General features: G+C 50.0%; 1 protein-coding gene and 1 non-coding gene across 2 annotated transcripts; both read right to left on the bottom strand.

Annotated features, from left to right (window-relative positions):
- Positions 1 to 107: 107 nt before the first annotated feature.
- Positions 108 to 179, bottom strand: trnaa-ugc. The gene has a single exon. It is a non-coding gene; the product is annotated as a tRNA-Ala (tRNA).
- A 373-nt stretch (positions 180 to 552) lies between these two features.
- Positions 553 to 2,830, bottom strand: LOC118947140 (piggyBac transposable element-derived protein 4-like). The gene is made up of 2 exons (XM_036972398.1): positions 1,900 to 2,830; positions 553 to 1,562 (listed from the first exon to the last, which is right to left on the bottom strand). Exons 1-2 carry the CDS (start codon positions 2,828 to 2,830, stop codon positions 553 to 555), a joined length of 1,941 nt encoding a protein of 646 aa, XP_036828293.1.
- Between the last annotated feature and the right edge of the window lie 17,277 nt (positions 2,831 to 20,107).

Raw genomic sequence — 20,107 nt, 5'->3', positions numbered from 1 at the left:
ATGTTCTTCAGATTACAAGAGCAAATTATTTAGCACATCTCTGTTTCCTGCTGAGAATTTCAACATTCTGGAAAGTAGGACATGGGCCATCATTGCAAAAATATTAATGGAGAAGCTGGGGATTGAACCCAGGACCTCATACATGCAAAGCATGCGCTCTACCACTGAGCTACATCCCCTTTCTGGGAAAGAAGAAAATGTTTCTTTTTTTTTTTTATTTGACCTATAATTAACCAGGTAAGCTAGTTGAGAACAAGTTTTCATATTCAACTGCGACCTGGCCACACAGAGTTACAGATGGAATAAACAAGCGTACAGTCAATAACACAATAGAAGAAAAAAAAGAAAGTCTATATACAGTGCGTGCAAATGGAGGTAAGGCAATAAATAGGCCATAGTAGCGAAGTATTTACAATTTAGCAAATTAACACTGGAGTGATAGATGAGCAGATGATGATATGCAAATAGAAATACAGGTGTGCAAAGAGCAGAAAGTATATTATCCCTCCCGTTGTCCTCCTATTATGCCTAGCACACAGTGTCCCCACCGGGTCACCCTGTCCCGTCTTGGCTAAAGGCCCAGTGGGCACAAGTTTGACAGTATGCGTGTGAACAGCCTTTGCAGATGTATTTGTTACACCTGCAGCACGCGGTGTAGGTCTTGGCGTCCTTCTTGGGTGGGCAGAGCTGACACCTCTTCCTCTTACTCGCCACCGGCGGGGCGGCGGCGGCCGGGCCAGCGGCTTGCTCCCGGGCTGGCGGACGAGCCTCGGCGGTGGCACTCTGTAGGACTTTGACAAGTGCGGACGCGGCTTGGGTGCGGGGGAGCCGCTGCCTTCTTTGTATCAAGGGCTTCACGAGTGCCTTTCCGAGCTGCTCCAGGAACACCCTCCTCTTGTTCCGCTTCCCAGGCATCCAGTCGGGCTTGATCTCTCGCCATATGACAAAGGCGTTGTAGGAGGACACGTCGAGGATGTTGTGGAAGATGACCAGGGGCCAGCGGGCGGTCATCCGTCTGCAGCTGTAGGTCCCGACCACCTTGTCTAGGTTGTCCACGCCGCCCTTGTTGCAGTTGTAGTCTAGGATGAGGGCCGGCTTCCGGTCGCGGCGATCGCTAACGTCGGGCTCCGCGTGCAGCGTGCTCAGAAGTAGCACGTTCTTATTTCTCTTTGCCAGGTAGGACACTAGAGTGGCGGTGGGCGTGAAGGCGAACCTGGAGGACAGGACCTGTCTGCCCTTTGACTGGAGCAGCGCGGGCGGGAGCTCGGCCTTGTTCTTTCTCACCGTGCCCACCATGGTGAGGTTCCTCTCGAGGAGCCGCTGGCCCAGTTCGTAGGAGGTGAAGAAATTGTCACACGTGACGTTGTGACCGCCCGGCAGTCCCTCGGTCAGATCGAGGACGACGCGGGCGCCCTGGTTCTTCTCGGGGCCTCCGCCGGCCGCCTTGCCGGTGTAGACTTGCATCTTCCAAGCGTAGCTGGACTTGGCGTCGCAGGCCACCCACGACTTGATGCCGTATTTGGCCGGCTTGCTGGGAATGTACTGTCGGAAAGGACAGCGTCCTTTCGGTGGTGAGAAGGGAGGGGAGAGGAGATTAGCAGCGTCATCGTTAAAGCGGGGACACTGCGTTTATGTTACACAAATCAAATCAAATCAAATTTATTTATATAGCCCTTCGTACATCAGCTGATATCTCAAAAGTGCTGTACAGAAACCCAGCCTAAAACCCCAAACAGCAAGCGATGTAGGTGTAGAAGCACGGAGCCGCCGCCGCCGCCGCTTACTACTGCCCATTGCTACTACTGCGGATTGCTACTACTGCCAAATTGCTACTACTGCCCACGCTACTAGTGCTACCTCTCTATGCTACACGCACATACACAGATACATAGACGGTACCTCTGAACGGGACCAGTTGTTCGTCCACCGTCAGGTCGGGCCCCGGGTTGTAGAGGGCCGGCAGCCGCTCCTCCCACAGGTCCCATACCTCTCTTATGGCCGCCAGTCTGTCGGTGGCGAGTCTGGCGGGTCTCGACTGGCGGTCGTCGAATCGCAGCAGCCTCGAGTACTTGTGAAACACCTTGAGCGGCATGGTGGCGCGGAACACGGTCCTGCCGCTCTCGGCGTCCCACAGGCTGGCCGCGGCCTCGCCTCGGGACCTGTAGACGCCGGCTAGGATCAGCAGCCCTACGTAGGCGCGCAGGTCGGTGGAGTCCATGGGTCGCCAGCCGTCGCCGTATTTTCTCACCCCCTGCAGATTTGTCATGTCCACAATGATCCTTTCTATCGCCGGTGTGACAAACAGCCGGAAGGCGGACTCGATGTCGAGCGCTCGCGACGCGGCGTAGGCCGTGGGGCCCGGCGTCACGACGGAGCCGGGGCGGCGGATGGCGCGGGGCCCGTCCGGGCCGCGATAGGCCACGGAGGACCATTTGATTTTGCCGTTCTTTGACAGCAACGTCTCCCTTTGGGCTCGGGCGGCTGCCGCCGCGTCCTCTCTGTCTCGCTCTGGCTCTCTGGCTGTGTCTCGCTCTCGGGCAGCGGCCGTGTCTCCCTCTCGCTCTCCCTCTCGCTCTTCCTCCGAAGAGGAGCACGACCGTGAGGCCGAGTCGTCGTCGTCGTCGTCGTCCGCATCACGCTCGGGGTTGTATTCCTCACCGTCTTCATCTTCCGAAACGTCCTCCTCTTCGGATTCCATGTAGTCTTCCTCGTCTTCTTGGTCGACACTGGAGGATATCTGTTCCAGGACCTGAGCCGCGCTCAAACAAGGACTGCGAGGCGTCGTAGGCGGAGGGCTCGCGCTCGGCGGGGTCGTATTCCTCCTCATCATCGTCCTCATCATAGTCCTCATCTTCTTCTTCTTCTTCTTCTTCTTCTTCTTCTTCTTCTTCTTCTTCCTGACAATATTAGTAGCCTCTGTACGGCCGGCTTACAGTCGTAGGCGGAGGGCTCACGCTCGGCGGGGTCGTATTCCTCCTCGTCCTTGTCCTCGTCTTCTTCTTCTTCCTTCTTCTTCCTTCTTCTTCCTTCTTCTTCTTCCTGACAATATTAGTAGCCTCTCTACGGCGGCCTTACAGTGGCCACGTGAATAGGACGAGGCACGCGAACGGACGAGGCGCGCGAGCGGTCGGCCCTGTCTGCTCCTTCGGACCCTTCGGCCCGTCCGGTACGCTTGGCAGGCCTCCCCGTGTGATTGCAACGAGGTCTTGCACTGAGTTCTTGTGGACAAGTGGTGCCAGGGTCACTCTGACCCGGCCCAGACACAGGGGAACAACTTGTAACACAGGGCCAGGGTTACTCTGACCCAGACCAGACAGTGGTAGGAGGGTTACAACATAAACCTTGCTAACGCTGCCGGGGTCACTCTGACCCACACAGACAGGGGGGGAATCAACTCGTAACGCTGGCCGGGGTCACTATGACCCGGCCCAGACAGGGGTAGGAGGCTTACGACATACACCTTGCTAAGGCTGCCGGGGTCACTCTGACCCACACAGACAGGGGGGGGGGGGGGGGGAATCAACTCGTAACGCTGGCCGGGGTCACTATGACCCGGACCAGACAGGGGTAGGGTATTGTAACAACAACCATACCCAAAAGGCACAATTTCCACAACCAAAGGAAGGCAGTGTAGCAGGGGGGCGTTTTTAGAATCAATACCCAAACTCACAAGGGGCCCAAGGGCAGGACCGGGGAGGCAGTGAGGTTCGCACACAGGGCCCTTGCCCGGAATGTGGCGGGTGTCAATTTTGGGGCAGGACCTTTGACTAGTGTCCACCAGATGGTAGTGTTGGGTCACAATGACCCAGACCAGACAGTGGTAGGAGGGTTACGACATACACCTTGATAAGGCTGCCAGGGTCACACTGACCCACACAGACACGGGGAATCAACTCGTAACTTTGCCCAGGGTCACTCTGACGTCACTATGATCCCGCCCACCTTGCTGTTTGACTAGTATCCACCAGGTGGTAGTGTTGGGTCACTATGACCCGGCCCAGACAGGGGTAGGAGGGTTACAACATACACCTTGCTAAGGCTGCCAGGGTCTCTCTGACCCACACAGACACGGGTGATCAACTCGTAACCCTGCCCGGGGTCACTCTGACCCACACAGACACGGGGGATCAACTCGTAACCCTGCCCGGGGTCACTCTGACCCGCCGAGACAACACGAGGGTTATTACATTTATTTCTTATACCACACTACCACCAGGTGGATACTAGTCAAACGTCCTGCCCCAGAATTCACACGCGACACATTCCGGGCAAGGGCCCTGTGTGCGAAGTGACAGGCTGTCCCCGATTATCAACTAACTATTTCCAAAAGTGTTCCAAAAGTATTGTAAACTATAGAAATAACATATAATGTTGGTTAGGACCACTGTGTCTGGTGAGCATGATAGTAATCCTAACCATCCTGTCACCCGGTGTGTTTCGGCATGTACCTTCCCGTCGCCCCCCCTACTGTTGGTTTCATGTCCTTCTTCATCCCATGTAGGTGATAGTGGCTGCACTTCGTCCCTGTCTATTGGTTTGTCTCTCATACACACTGTCCTAGTCTCTGGCTAAATATCTCTGTGTCTATAATATATGCACCTGACTTAGGCTACAATATGCCACTCTGTCTCAGTCTCACAGAGTGCATTCGGGAGTTGCTTGCTAGGGCTGACCGATTCACCATTTCTGTCAGGGGTATGTGCTACATTTCCATCCCCATGTAAACACTAAGTTGTACCTGAAATAGAGTTGGGAATGTGATGCATAGTGCTACCCCTCGTCTGTGTAAGTGCTGGGAGTGCAGAGTCTATCCTATGTGTGATATGAAACACTGTGAGGTATGCCTTGCATACCTATGACTGAAAGACAGGTGTAGGGGTAGAGATGAATAGTAAATGTAACAACAGGACCTGAACTGTGAGAAGGGCTGTTGAGCTTTTTATTCATATTCTGTGTCATCAGTACATGCTGTACAGTGATTTTGTAATGATTTGAAATGAGCCTCAGGTCTTGGTAGCTGGCAGTGGAGTCCATGTCTTGAGGGCTGGCTGTTCCATCAATGGCTGTGGTCACTGGCCACATAAGGCTATGGGGACCATGTCCAGGTTGGATCAGTGTCTTTCCACTTGTGAGTGTGTGTAGAGTGAATAGGATGGTGATGTTCTCTTTTTACCCTTATCGTATCTATACTTTGCTTACTCTTCTCCTCTCCTCGCTGACTTGACGGGGGATTGTGATGCGTGATGGAGCAGCTGCCCTGGTTCAATGTGAACACGTCTCACGGGATAGTCGCACAAACTTTTCACTCTCGGGGAGACGTAGCACGCCATGATGGCTAATAGGGCGTCGAGATGGTGGTAGTGCGTTAACGGCACATACAAGGGTCTGGTGAAGAGACTGTCCGTTGGGCCTATAGTCACATCGCCACCTTCGGCGCTGCCGGCTCTCACGTTCACACGGTCCAGCTTTTCCTTCTCGTAATCTGTCAGGGTCCTGTCCTTCAAGAGGAGGCAGTCGTACCAGGCTGCCATATCCTTAGTAAAGTCTGTGGTTACCTGAGGTGGATGAAGGAGTTACGAGGGTAGGATAGGATAGGATAGGATATGATAGGGGCTAAGCTTAGGTTGTCCTAAGAGTTTGATTAGAGAGCGAAGATAGTTGTAGTTGCTGTCAGAGAGCTATTCAAAGGTTTGCAATGTCTCTGTTGAAACCTCTATAACCAACGTCGTGTTCTTTCCGTGTGTATGGCTAATGGACTGATATTACCCCCTGGGTGTGTGAGGACTGGAGGCTCTAAGTACATCTCAGCAAATTGCCTGTGTGTGGTGGGATGCTGCATATACCCCTTCTTCAAGAATGAATTTCTTGACACCCTCTACCACTGTCCTAGCTGCAATGTTGCTCTGGTTGTAATAAAGAAGTGACGATGACCGCTAATATGAACGGGACAGTGTATGGGTTCTCATCGCCATACACACCTAACACTTGGCATGTGCCTATTTACAATATATGACTTTTTGTGAACATGTGTCAATAAAAACTCACCACTCTCAGTACATTGTTCCCTTGTCATTTATTCACATACATAGCAAAGCTTATGAGGGGTATGGTCAAGTGAAACAGGATAGTGGGCCACTGGGTTGGACAAAAGTTCCCTTGCTGTCGCCAATGTATCATTTGTTTCCGTGATCTAATAAGGAACTAAATAGAAAATAGGCCACGTGTTATATAACAATTGTTTAGAATGGCACGTAGGGTCTATTCTTGAGGGACTGCATGCAAGGTTGGTGTCATGTCTTCCCAAGGCCCCAGTACAAAGCATCTGCTTCTCTCTATTGTTGATGTAGCTCCTGACAAAATGGAATGTAAGCACAAAGTACACTTAGGGTTCCTTGTAAAATATAATAATTGCCGGGAGGGTTAAGCAAAGGTCTTCCAATGATCTCAGGTGAGCACAGAGGGGCTGGTGACTGCCTGTGTGGTCGAACTGCGGTACAACTCCACGTTCCCCTTTGCCCCTCAGCTGTATGGGCTGAGACTTTGTGGGGGAGGGCTAGAGGTCCTTAAATGAAACTTGACTGTGAATTGTAAGAGTTGATGCTTCTGCTGAAGTAGTCACGAGCTGTGTAGGGGATGGCCCCGGTCTCGGGGATGTCTCGTGGAGCATCAACCGTGGTGGCTACTTCGTGCTTCGCCTTAAGCACGGTTGACGTCAGCACCATGGTCACCACGTACATGATGTAGATTATGATGTTGAACACTGCGATAGCGCACTCCATGTTATGCAACCTTTGTGCGTCGCTTATCATAGGTTGGTAAAGCAGCTCCATGCAGCCCGCGATCACAGCCATGAAGAGCTCAATGTTCATCATGATGAGGCACGCAATCACGGTCCTGGTGCTCCTGACGGCCTCTGGACGCTTGTAGGGGCCTTCGGAGTCGTCCATTTTGCGCTTGCTCTTGGAGGCAAAGTAGCTGAGTACTATGCTCACCACCATGGCAAGACAGCCGAGCGTGATGAGGGCAATCCCCGAGTGGATGTACGCGTACTCGTAGTCAGGTCTGCCTTCGGAAGAGGAAGTGGTACTCGAGTCTGAGTCCTGCCTGCATGTGGTCCTTGAACCATGCTTGTTGTTGATGAAGTAGAGAATGTTGTTGGGGATGGTAAGAAACCCCACCGTGAGAGATGTGATGACAGCAATGGAGGCTCCCAGCTTGCCCCTGAAACGGGCCGCGCTCAGTATGGGGCCGTTTGGGACCCAAGACTTTCTGCTGTTAAACAGCTCCTTGCTCCCGGATATCAGAGACTCAACGCCTCCCATGATTGGTTTTTTGCGATTCATATCTCTAATCTCTAAAAGGGGATCCCTTGATCCTTGATCCCGGTTCCCAGCTTCTGCTTTGTACTTCTTTACTTACTGACTGTGCAACTTGGCCGTGCCACTTTCTGTTTCTCACAAAGGGATACGGTTATCACAGCAGCAACCTACCGCTCATAGAACATTTAATACAATGAAGCTCCAGGACCCTGTGATCGAGTTCCGGGGCTCCGGTGGTGAGCTGTGTGCCAAGTCTACAGCCGACCATCGTTGGTACAAAGTTAAGGGTATCACCAGAACCCTAACTTCTATCATGTGCTGCAGGAAGCGCTCAGCCGGGCACAATATGATAAGCATGGATCTGTTCACCAGGGTTGTGAAGGAACTGAACGCCAACCCCGAGAGCTCGCTTGAGTGGCTGCCTGAGTACCTAAGAAACCTTAACGCGCCCGATTCCAAGGGGTCTGCGTTCAAGGAAGCGCTGCTGCAACTTTTCAGGTGTAGAGCCCTGACTCCAGACGCCTGCAGACGTCTGTGGGATAGGAGCCGTATGTCCACAGGCATAGGCGTTGCGGTAGACTCTCAGTGCAAGGGCGTGTTCAACGGAAAGAAGAGACTGTGCGATGTAGGCCCCGTATCCCGCCTCATTCTCACGCAGCTCGAGGCTCTGCGTCTTGCTCCCATTTGCGCAGGCCTCAAGGTTGCCGGTGTGCCAACGCCCGATAGGTTCCGTAAACACGGATCCTACACGTACCACAATGGCTGTACGCAGGGCTGCAAGTCCATCCACTGCACATGGGGCTTCTACACAGAGGTGGACCTAGTGGCCCACGACACCGTAACCGGAAACGTAACACTGCTGGAGCTTAAGACCCGGAACAAAGACATTCTTGACCAGGCCACCTTGTGGCGATACAACACGCAACTGTGGCTTACGTGGCTGATGTTCTCGCTCACGTACCCCAGCATGGCAGAGCGGTCTGCTGCGTATCTGGTGATAGTCAGGCCAGGCACCAACCAGGTTACCATACGGAGTTGTTTAAGGCCAACGATCTCTAAGACTATGCGCCGCAAGTTCCCGTGGCTGAACTGTTTCTGCTCCCAGGTGCTCAACTGTCTGGCTCCTACGTGTGTGAACATGAGAGTCGAGAGACTCGAGGCCAGCGGAGAGTCAAATGCAAGGGGAGAGTCCTCCCGATTAGAGCCTACCGATCTGTGTTACAGGAACATACTTTTCAACCAAGCCAAAGTGAACACCAGGAAGAGTGTACCGGTGACAATCAACCGAGAAGTCAATTCAGTCTCTCCTGTTTGGAATCAACCAGGGTGAAGAGTAATAAACGTGCATCTAGTGTCCTTGCTAGCACCGCAATAGAGCCCTTGCAAACCTTCCAAACAGGGCTCGCGTGCCGCTAGCGCTAGATCAGGTCGTTGTAGCAGGGCCCATTGGCCAACGAGGGCAGAGAGCTCCAACCTCGCAGCGTTCACCCGCTGAGGTGCACGACAAAGACTCCGACCAAGAGGGACCCAGGGCTACATATTGCCCGGTTACACTGTCCCTCTAGATAAACTTTAGACCAACGCAGTCCCGCTCCCGTTCCACGGAATAACACATTGACCGAAATGGGGTTGAAACACAAGGCCATTCACGCGATGCTCGCAAACCCTCACCTGGCTCCGTTTGAATTGATCGACAGACCGTGGCAAAAACAGGATTGGACTCTGATAGACCATCTCATGGTAATCCACAAAGTGAAGGACACTGACTATATCTGGGATGATCCTCAGACGTCCATAGTTAGCATGGCCAGAACCCTGGCGAGTTGTTACATCTCGGAAAGGGCAGGCAGTCAGTGTGTAGTCCTTGTAAAGGACGGAGCGAGAGCTCCTAAACCTGCTGTGAGGGAAATGAGACTAAAACATACCCCCGTACCTCACATTGACTTCTGTAAGCGTAATCTGTGTGCCATAGAATACACCATGATGAAGCTTTTGGCCGACATGGGTATGAAAAACAAGCTGTTTCTAGTGACCGGAGCCAAGGGAGACTCCTCTGAGGATCAGCTCCTAGAGGGAACCTCGGTCGATAACCTGGTGTCTTTCCACCAGAGGTACCTGGAGTACCAGGAGTGCCAGGACGACTGTCTATTCGCCAACACGCTCGAAGAGCTGAACCCTCCTGAGTGTGGACTGTCAGACCTAGATGCCAGTTATGCCGACGGCTCGATAGACAGGCCTGAGGGACACGAGGGCATCTTTATGGCAACCTTCGCGGACCCCATGACTATACAATTGTCTACACTGAGAGACGCCTGTCTAGCATGTACGAGCACAGAGGCCGACACACTGCTCGTGGAGTTGGCAAACGTTCTGAAAGGTAGCGTGACCGTGTGCACAGGAGACTCGGACCTGGTGGCCGTGCTGACGGCTTGTGGCCGCGAGGGCATTACTATGAGGCTAGACAATAAGAGCTACCGCGAGGAGCGAGACATGCACATGTCGACCTTCGGGGAGCTGCTGTTTGACATTCCTGACAAGCACCCACCCAAGCTTAGTTTTAAGGACTTGGCTTCAAGTGACGATAGGTTCCGAGTGCTCTGCGACATCGGCGCTGAGGACGAGTACCTGCTTCAGATGACTCGAAAGGAACACGACTCATTCGAGGTCATTCTGGACAAGCACGGTATCGTCAACTTTAAGAAAACAGTAGCTATGCACCTGTACAGAGTCGGGATAAGGGGATCTCTCTACCGCACCTTCCTGTCTAGGTTTTTCGAGTCGAACGCCCGGGACAGATTGGATCAGTTGGGGCTCACCGTAGACAAGGGCTGTGTCAGTACAAAGGCGGTGTGTTACATCTTCGAAACGATATGCCCCGCATCTGACCAGAGTCCGCTATCCGGCTCCGAATCGGCAACCCCACCATGTACCGGTAAGAAGAGGAAGATCTTGTGTCAGCAGGAGGACGAGGTCCCCGAGCCCTACCTAGACGACTGCGCGGAATATAGCGTGGCACAGAGCAAAGACAAGAAACGTGTCATGGGCGGCATCAAGCAGTTGAGTAATGCGTACAAGAACGGAATGGTACCGAGGGGCAGTTACGGTCGTTTCATGAGGATGAACCGAGCGGGCAGGCACTTTTACCTGCGTATCAAACCAAATGTAATCCGAGACGAGACGGAGCGAAGGGAAAAGCTCTTTTTCATGGCGCTGTGTGGCACCGATTATAACATAGTTCCGAGGGGACTGGGAATTAAGAGATTGATGACCGGAGTGGTGACCAACCACAAGGCCTTTTCCTCGTGGTGCCGAGAGATGAAGAGTCTACTCTGGAGAGTCGGGGGCGCTTCTTCTCAGGACTGCGACTATTACAAAATGGGTATGAAGCTGGCCGGGTTCACAAAGATCCCGGCGACGATTGGGGCTAAGTACTGGACCGAGGTGGATTGCCGATTAATGGCTAAGACAATGAAATACGTCTGCGAACTGTGGACCCTGAAGAAACCGAGACCTGGATCCGAGTACGGGTTCTCTGTGTGCGACGGTCTAGTCCGATTCGACTGCGAAGACTCACTCACAGTAGACGCGGCATTGTGAAATGTACCTTGTGGTGACAAATGGGATCTTGATGTGGGATCTTAATGTGAGGGATAAAGAAGGCAGAATGCACCAGTACTAAGGACAATGTGATCTGTAATACAAGTCTGTGTTGTGTACAATAAACTATATCACCTGGACTGTCTGTGAGAGTGTTTTTCTGTGCCATACTCTTGTGACATGTGTTCCACCAATATTCATTTCAACTCTATGAGTTATAGGATGAGTTATAGGGTTGTGATTTCATCCGTTCTTGGGACCTCACAAGGGTTCTTGTCCCATATCGTCAGTGCTCAACTAGGACTCTCTACCAATGTGTATCTATTGAACAAGTTATTGTACTTGGAATAAAATAACATAGTGTATGTGTGATTGTTTGTGATATATCCATCACGCTCATTGACTCCACTAGACAATAGGATAATCAACCAGAGACATGTGTAATGTACACCTTATTTTTTGTAAAGGTCAGGATATAGTGCCTATCATCCTATGGGCCTTTGTTAATGTACATATAAGTAAAGGACTCGTATGGTAATAAAGGGAAACATCGAAACAGTTATTTTCACCAGTGTTTATTGCCTTTATAATACACAGATAAACAACATGGGTTGGTACAGGAAGCACTGTACTACACATACACAAAGACATCTCCCATTCGCATCTTTATATTGTTGGGAATATCAAACACATGCATGTTAAAGGAAGACACTACCAAGGAGATGAACTTTCGGTTCGGTTCAGGGATGGTAGTGTCCCTGCACATCTCTTCCAGTTGCACAATCATAGCATAGCCATTGTTGCGGTTTAACTGGAACTCTGCACGTTCTTCTGGAAGCAGTTGGCTGTGAAACACCAGTAGGTCTAGAGCGGACATGATATCTGTGATCCTCCGGTTGTAGGAGGGTGTCATAGTCATGGACCATAGATGGTGGATCTTGTCACCGAGTGCAGCGCGTACCTTGTCCGTCAATTTCACGACGGGAGGATCTTTCCTGACTGACACAAAGACACAGGAGAGTAGTTTAGTTATAGAGAGCGTGATGATCCATTCCAGGCCTTGTTTCACTATATATGTGGTTGTACTCACCGAACTTTCCCCGTGGTTTGTTTTCTTTCAGGTCATCATATAAGTACAGATTCGTTTCACGTAACACCTTGAGGAATCTCGCCGCTAGTTCCTCGGTCTGGAGGCAGTGTTCGATGAGCTTATGCATCATCTTAACCTGATTACCCTTACTGTGAAAATACCTGAGTAGATTCACATCTTCGGGGTCGTTTGTCAGGACCCCATCCACGATAGGTCTGATGTACCCATGCCTCTCGGCTACGTCGTCCTTGTAACTCTTCAACAACTGGCAATTCATTATACAGACCAGAGGATGTGAATAATGGAACTGTGTTGAGCTGCATCTCTCTATATATATTTTACAGTCTGAATAGTGGTATGATACATGACCCATTGTTGGATACATGAGCCCTGTTTGGCCCGTAGACTTATCTTTGGTTGGATACACGAGCCCTGTTTGAATGAATGGTCCTGGGTGGGAAAGGTGAGCCCTTGCTGTATGAAGTGTGTTTTAATTAGAAAGTTAGAGTTCCCCGAACTCAACGCTTTGGACAACTTTACCACCAGTACCATGGCGAGGTTCACATAGGTAAACGACAGGTTTATGAAAAGAGTCTACAAACAGAAACATGTCTTCTGAACCCGTTCTATTGATGTGTAATTCTATGAAATGTTTGTTGATCTCAGCCCCACGGTCGAGCTTCTGATACCACAGACGCACAGAGTCTGTGTTGTTAAGTAGAAACCGTGTTGTCCCCGATCCGTTCACCTTGGTCCAGTTTACAATAAGTTCCATCTGAGTCGAGACCTCTAGAGGTACGCCCTCTGCATCTTGGGTGAGCTCAATGATCCTGGATGCAGACATGGTTGTCGTCCGGTCGACACTGAGCTGTGTGTACAAGGACAACCTCACCGTTCCATTTGAGACAAACCGTGTAATAATATTCCTCGATGGGGATGAATAACTACTGGTTGGATGATACACGGTCAATCTGCATTGTTAAGGATGAGCTATGCTATCTCAATGGGGTTGAACACACCAAGGTCAGAGTCGGTAGTCTTTGCATGTATATTTAATATTGGAGAAACGTATATCATTACCATAACAATGTAAACCTACAAAACATTGATTGTACACTTGCCATATCCAAGGTTCATATTCATTCACAACATAATAGACGTTACATAAGCCTGTTACAAAGGTAGCCTTTTAACAGCTGTGGTTAGAAACGTATACATTTAAACAGCTGTGGACGTTTCCAGTTTTGCATGTGGATGATACACAGTTTCTCTCATATTGGATTTCTGTCTCATACAAGAGCAAAAACAGCACACCATACAAGCAGTTGCACTGATAATCAACACTACTGAAACACAGATAATTATATGCAACCAATAACTTTCCCAAAAGAGGACACTTTTGTCTGGGTGGTCCTGGTATAGATCTTGGCCTCTCACAAGGTCCTCCTTTTCAGCCTCGAGGTACCTAAATAGATTGGTGTAGTTGATCTCACCGTCCTCGAAATGGGTCTCAATCTCTTCCTCTTCTTCTTGGCTCAGTGGCCGACCAGTCAATTCAACCAATGCCTTTAGTCCCCCATCAAAATCTCTCGTGTAAAAGGAGTTACCCAGTCGAATGATCTGATCCATGTTCTTCATGGAATCTTCAGGAACTCCAATAACCTTGGCTAGTTTGAGGATATTGTCTTTGTTGTTGATCACTGTAGCGCCTATTGCCGATGCTACCCCTTTGGCCTTGTCAGAGGTGACAAATGTCTTGATCTTTTCCAGGGACTGTTTAAGTTTTTCAGTTTTTGAGGTCTTTGTATCAACTTGATAGGTGCCTCTAGCTGTAGACACTCTACCAGAACTAACCTTCTTGGTTCCGACATAGACCTCACAGTTCTTTGAATTCTTGCATTCATCACATTGAGTAGTCAGGCATTGTTTCATGGTAGAACTGGTGTAACACAGTACCTTCTTGACATCTCCTCCAGGACATTTGTAGGACACTTCGATTTCATCTGACCCGTAATTTTTCAGACTTAGTCCAGCCAAATTACGGACATTCATGATTCTGTCACCATCATTCTTCTTCTTGAAGTTATCAAACAATCTTGTTTCTTTACAGCTCGTTACACCGCAGGCAACACAGACAACTTCCTTATAGTCTTTATATTTGGAAAACATGTTTATGTCAGGAACATCTACCCTTACGGTTGAGCCGCTAAGACAATGGACATTGTAGGTCTTGGTCAAGGCTAGGACCTTGTATGTAGCAACAAGAACTACTATTAAGATTATGTTCATGGTCGTCCCCATGGTTTGGGTTTCAACTTAGTAGGACCTCTGTGAATGTGAATGCTGAGGGAGTTGTTACAGCTTGCATATTTATACCGTGTATCTGGAAATCCCCTGGCATGAGGCTTGGATAGAGGAATCCTCCACTGTCGGGCGTTTCTACATAGGGTAGAGGATTCCTCCACTGTTGGACGTTCTGACTTTACTTTTGGTTGGATAGATCCTCCACTATCGGGCGCTTCTACAAAGACATGTTTAACATTGGGTAGAGGATTCCTCCACGGTTGGAGGTTCTGACTTTACTATTGGTTGGATTGATCCTCCACTATCGGGCGTTTGTACATATATATTTTTAACATTGGGGAGAGGAATCCTCCACTGTTGGACGTTTCTACTTTACTTTTGGTTGGATAGATCCTCCACTGTCGGGCGTTTCTACAAAGATATGTTTAACATTGGGGAGAGGATTCCTCCACTGTTGGAGGGTCTGACTTTACTATTGGTTGGATAGATCCTCCACTGTCGGGTGTTTCTACATATATATTTTTAACATTGGGGAGAGGAATCCTCCACTGTTGGATGTTTCCACTTAGATACGTTTAACAGTGGTTGGACAACACTTACTTAGTTTCTGCTTACATATTGGTTGAAAGGTTCCTCCATGGTTGGATTGTTGTGAAACTTTAACTAGGCTTTAAAAAGGCTCATCTCTTTCTTCAAACCATGTCGCAGTCATGTTTACATTACTGGTGCTGGTGCTTCTTGTTACCCCGAGCAAAGGCTGTGGATTGAACAACAATTGTTGCAAGTGTCCACCTGGGACCAGGTTGGGTGACAGCGGAACCTGTGAAGATCCCCAGTGTACACCTTGTAAGAGTGACGAATATATGACATCGTACAACCGGGAAAGAATATGTCGTCTACAACCATACTGTGATCCCAACCTAAACTTTGAAACACGAGAAAATTATGATCTGACTAAGAGACACACCTGTAGGTGTAAAGACGGATTCCATTGTTCTGATTCCTGTATTCTATGCATTCCCCATACCACATGCAAAGAAGGCTTTGTCCCTATCTCCCTGGGTAATAACACTCACGATGTTCTGTGTGAGCCTATACCTATACCGGCTCAACCAACTACTTTTAACCCGGGTGTATTACTTGGAGTGATTGCTGTCTTGGCTGTGGTCGTGGTAGTAATTGTGATCTACAGAAAGAAGGTTCAGCTTCAATGTCCAGATGTAGTTCAAATGGTACAAGGTCTGAATGATCTTACGGTCCGAAACGAACAACCAGTCGCTGCTGTTGATGACAATGAAGGACTCCAGACAGACCGGGCTACACCGCACGTGTCCGAACTGAGAGATGCTAACCAACAGGGACCTCGTGTAATTCAGTGTATTTGTACTATACCAAAGAAAGTATGCCTCATCACAGTCATGGTCATAACCTTGACTTTGGGACTGAGCTTTGGACTCGTTATCGTGGTGGACTGGGGCTTGGCAGCTTACTGTGACGCTTCGGTTTCAGTCTACACTTTCCCCTTAGGTCATTCCATAACACCCCATGGCCTTGGACAGATGGAGGCTATACCCATGTCCAGTTTTTTGAACAGATGCAAACAGCAAAATGAGTTCACTGTACCCGGAACCGTGAGGTTCCACAAGGCTATCAAGTGCTTCAGGACAACCAAGTACCATAAAAAAGGCAATTCTGGCACGCACTCACGAAGGGACAGCGATGGCTCAAGCGATTCCATTTCGGGGCACCTGGGAGCGTCCGGATCTTTAGTCGGCGTAACCGCTTCGGCAGAAGCATCTTTCAGCAAAACCGAAGCAGTGGAAAACATGGTAGAGAAAAGTGTGTCGACCAGCAACAACGTAGCCATCTCTCTTACCACTTACCAATGTGAAGTGGGTTCTGTGATGGTTTCCTCATATACGCCTAGTAGCGCCCTGAAACAGGACATGGACACACTGAACAAAGACCCTCACAGCACTATAGATGAATTCCTACGAAAGTGGGGCTACGCATTTGTCAGCTCTATTACAGTGGGTGGATATTACAGTTCATTCAATATCTTCTCAACATGTAACAAAGAAGCTATAGAAGGCCTGGACTCTGCCACAGAGCTCTGTAATGAATTAGCTGTGAAAACTGAGGTGACAGGTGGTACGTTTGGGGCCAGTGGCGGTATTTCAAAGGTTAAGTGTAACACTGAAGGACTGTCTGAGTCCCAAAGAGAAACATTGACAAAGATTGACAAGGAATCTCAGAAACTGCAGGTCGGCGGTGATACTTTGGGCGGTGAAATGGATTGGGAAACCACATTGAAAATGAATCCCTACCCATTGAAGATGAAAATGACTCCGATAACGGCGATTGATGGATTCTCCAAGGACGCTGTAACCCTGATAAAGCACCGAGCTGAACGTGTTCAGCTATCTGTGGCTTCCTTGATGGAAAAGATGCCTGATTTGACCAGACGTTGTTAGCAATGTATATCTACCCGAGTCCAATTGACATGGTACACGTACTTAGCCAATAGAGACATGGATGATTCGGGCAGTGAGGACACAGGGTCCTTTGCCCAAACGTAATGTGTAACATGAAGGTTGTACATTCACTGTAGGGTATGTAGTTAATTTGTGTGTATATTACCCAATGTTCGGATAAAAATGTCCCAGTCTACGACAGAGGGACTATACACACTGACCTGTGGCGTGTCCTCGTAGATAATGATATTCCTTTCTGGCCAACCATATCCCATAACTGGCTGTGTTTAATGATACATGTCTCTGTTAGACATAGGACCAAACCCTGTGCTGTTTATGAAACTGAATAAAGTCTTCCCTCTCTATTGCACTATAACGTGTAGTGTGTGTGTGTGTCTGTGTTTCTGTTAATCGTGTCTCGGAGTAACCTATATAGTGGTTGTTGTTATATTTTCATCGTTATACGGGTAAGGGCTTGTGGAATCATGCCTTCCACACGCAGTGGTTCATCTCTGTGCAGAAAGAGGACCCGAGAAGAGTCATCTGGTCAGTGTGATGACTGTTCCCACATAAAGATGATAGCAAACTTGAAACGTCAAATCCTTGAACTTAACAAGTCACTGGATGTGGAGCATGAACAGAGGATTGAGTTTCTCCATCAAAGAACTGAGTTGAGCGCGGGACGTGTGAAATGGGACGGGGAACCAACATCGGCAGGAGACGTGATAGAGGATACAACGCTAAAAACTACTGTCAACGGCTTGGGTGATACCAGCAGGCACACGCTACATGAACTTGAGTTGTGTAAACGGGAGCTGGAGGATACAAGAGAGGCACTCCAAGAAGCCTGTGAAGAACGAGAAGCCCTGAGAACTAAGTTGTCAGAGAGCCAGACTAGCAAGGCTGTGGAGGCCAAGGAAGCAGCAGGTGACACGGACAAGATCGAAGAGTCACACCCTCACTTAGATTGGGTAGGGAGACATTACCTTGCGGTGTCGATCCCAGAGGATCGCATGTTCAAACCAGGTCAGTCTGTCACTCCGGTCGGGGTGTTACAGAAGCTGTTTGAGATGAGGGTAGGTGATAAACATGCGGTTGGGTTCAGTGTGCTGTTAGAGAATATAAACATCATGCTATCTCACCTGGAGCCCGAGTGGTACGCCAAACAGTTTGGTTTCTGTAGAGCATACGCGCATGGCAACAAATACAGACTCACCGACAGGGTGGACACGGAGGACTTTGCGTGGCTGTTGTTCGAGTACGGAGCGCATGCTCCCTTGATTGAAGTGTTAGCAGGCCTCCAGAATGTCCTACAAAGCACGGGAAAGGGAGGGGTGACGACCGCAGCTCTGTACACGAGCAAGAACATGTACAGCTCCTATGTGACACTGTTCAGAGACACGGTGTCAAGGGCCTATGAGGGGTTGATGCGTGTTCGCGAGCGAGCTCTGAGGGTGCGGAAGGCTCAAGGTGTTGTGTACGTGCCTCTCACAGCAGGCTTGGGTGGGGATCAGAGCGAATCTCAAGGAGGCTCCCACTCTGTGAGGAACAGAGTCTTGCGCTCTGTACTGGAAGGGATCGAAGCTCCCCCTCACATCAGCAGCTCGGCGGCAAGCTCTGAGGTAGATAGAGTCTCACGTGAAGACCCCCTTCGGTTGGAACAGTCCCTCTCTGCGTTCATGAAACGTAGAGGTCTGGAGGATCAGGGTAAAGGCGGGAGGTCCTCTGGTCATCGGAGTAACCAGGAACACTTCCCCGTTAAGGCGGCGACTTCAAGTGTCGTACCAGGACCCCTTGAAAAGCGGGTGTTGTTCGATTCACCTTGGTCAAACGATCTACCTGCTCTGTAGCTTTTGTACAAGGACGAGAGTACTAGGGAGATATATAGTTACAGAGATATAGTTAGAGAGATATAGTCAACCATACGGCCATGAGTGGGTCCTCTGAGCCACACAGAGATGAGCTACTGGTAAGGGAGCCTGAGAGTCTGGAAGAGGATGACCTGAGAACAAAAGCAATGTTGGCAATGTCTAGATACTGTCAGGAACAATGGGTGAGAGCAATGGTAAAGCTGCACATGTCTCGAGGCGAGTATATGAAACTGGCTCTGCTGAGCGGAGACGCTGGCTGTGGCAAGTCGTACTCTATATCACTGCTGGAGAAGAAGCTAAGTCTCATGAACGTCAGTGTGGTTGTGAGTGCCATGACCAACAAGGCAGCGGGAACCCTGATGGAATCCTGCTCGCTGGACCGAGTCTACACATTCCACAAGATGATGGGGTTCAAAAAGGAACTGTTGAACGACAAGCTGTCGCTCGAAGACTTTACGCGGCTGTACTGCAAATTATACTGGAACGTGATGTCTCGGTTCAATACACTGCACCAGTCCGACTTGCCCCCTGAGCGGAACGAGGTGATCGCACATCACTCGTGTAGACAACTGAGACCCGAATCGTGTGCGGTGTGTAGTAAACTGTTCCAGCAGCTGAGGGTGGCTAAGAACCCAGGGGACCTGGCCCCCATGGAGGAGGCCCCTCCGTTCCTGGGGGTGAACGTGCTGATCATAGACGAGTATGGTCTGCTGAGCGTGGAGCTGCTGGAGAGGATGCTGTGCTGCCTTGCTCTCTTCTACGGAACAGGAAAGGGTCCTCTGATAGTCTTCTCGGGCAGCGTCTCGCAATTGCAGCCTGTGGGATCTAATCTGCGCATTTGGCAAACGGAGCGGTTCGAAGGGCTCCTCTCGTCTTCGACTCCGCTCTTTGTCAACAGGCGGCAGTTCAAGGACCCCGGTTACGCCGAGGCGTTGACGTACCTTCAGTTCAACACGGTCACGGAAGAATCGCGTCGCATTTTCAGGAGCCGGGTGTCTGTCAGCGAGCTAGACCTTATGGATCCCGAATACGAACCAGACAAGCTGCGGATCTTCCACCAGGATGAACAGCAGATGGCATACACGACGAGATACATGAACAAGGCGAAAGACAATGCCCGTGTGGGGGACAAGTTTCTCAGCGTCACTCGGACCCGGACGTCCTACAAAGGACCGAACGCTTGGTACGATGTGCTGAAGCAAGCTGCCCAGACGCTGCCCAAGCTCTTTTCCGTGCCCAAATACCGCAAAGGGGTCCTCCCCATGGAAAGAGACTATCTGAAGGTGGACAAGCTCTGGGTAGGTTGCAAGGTGCGCATGATCTGGCACATGGACTTCAACGGTATACAAGTTGCCAAAAGAAAGATAAGACCATCATCTGCCTTGCTGGGCAGGCAGCAAACAGGGGGGGACCCGCAATTGCCTTCCATGTCAGACACGGAGGGTGTAGTGG

This window comes from Oncorhynchus mykiss, unplaced genomic scaffold (genome assembly GCF_013265735.2).
Source record: "Oncorhynchus mykiss isolate Arlee unplaced genomic scaffold, USDA_OmykA_1.1 un_scaffold_156, whole genome shotgun sequence".
NCBI lineage: Eukaryota > Metazoa > Chordata > Actinopteri > Salmoniformes > Salmonidae > Oncorhynchus > Oncorhynchus mykiss.
Note: the sequence above shows the minus strand (reverse complement) of the source record. Positions and strands in the feature narration are given on the sequence as shown.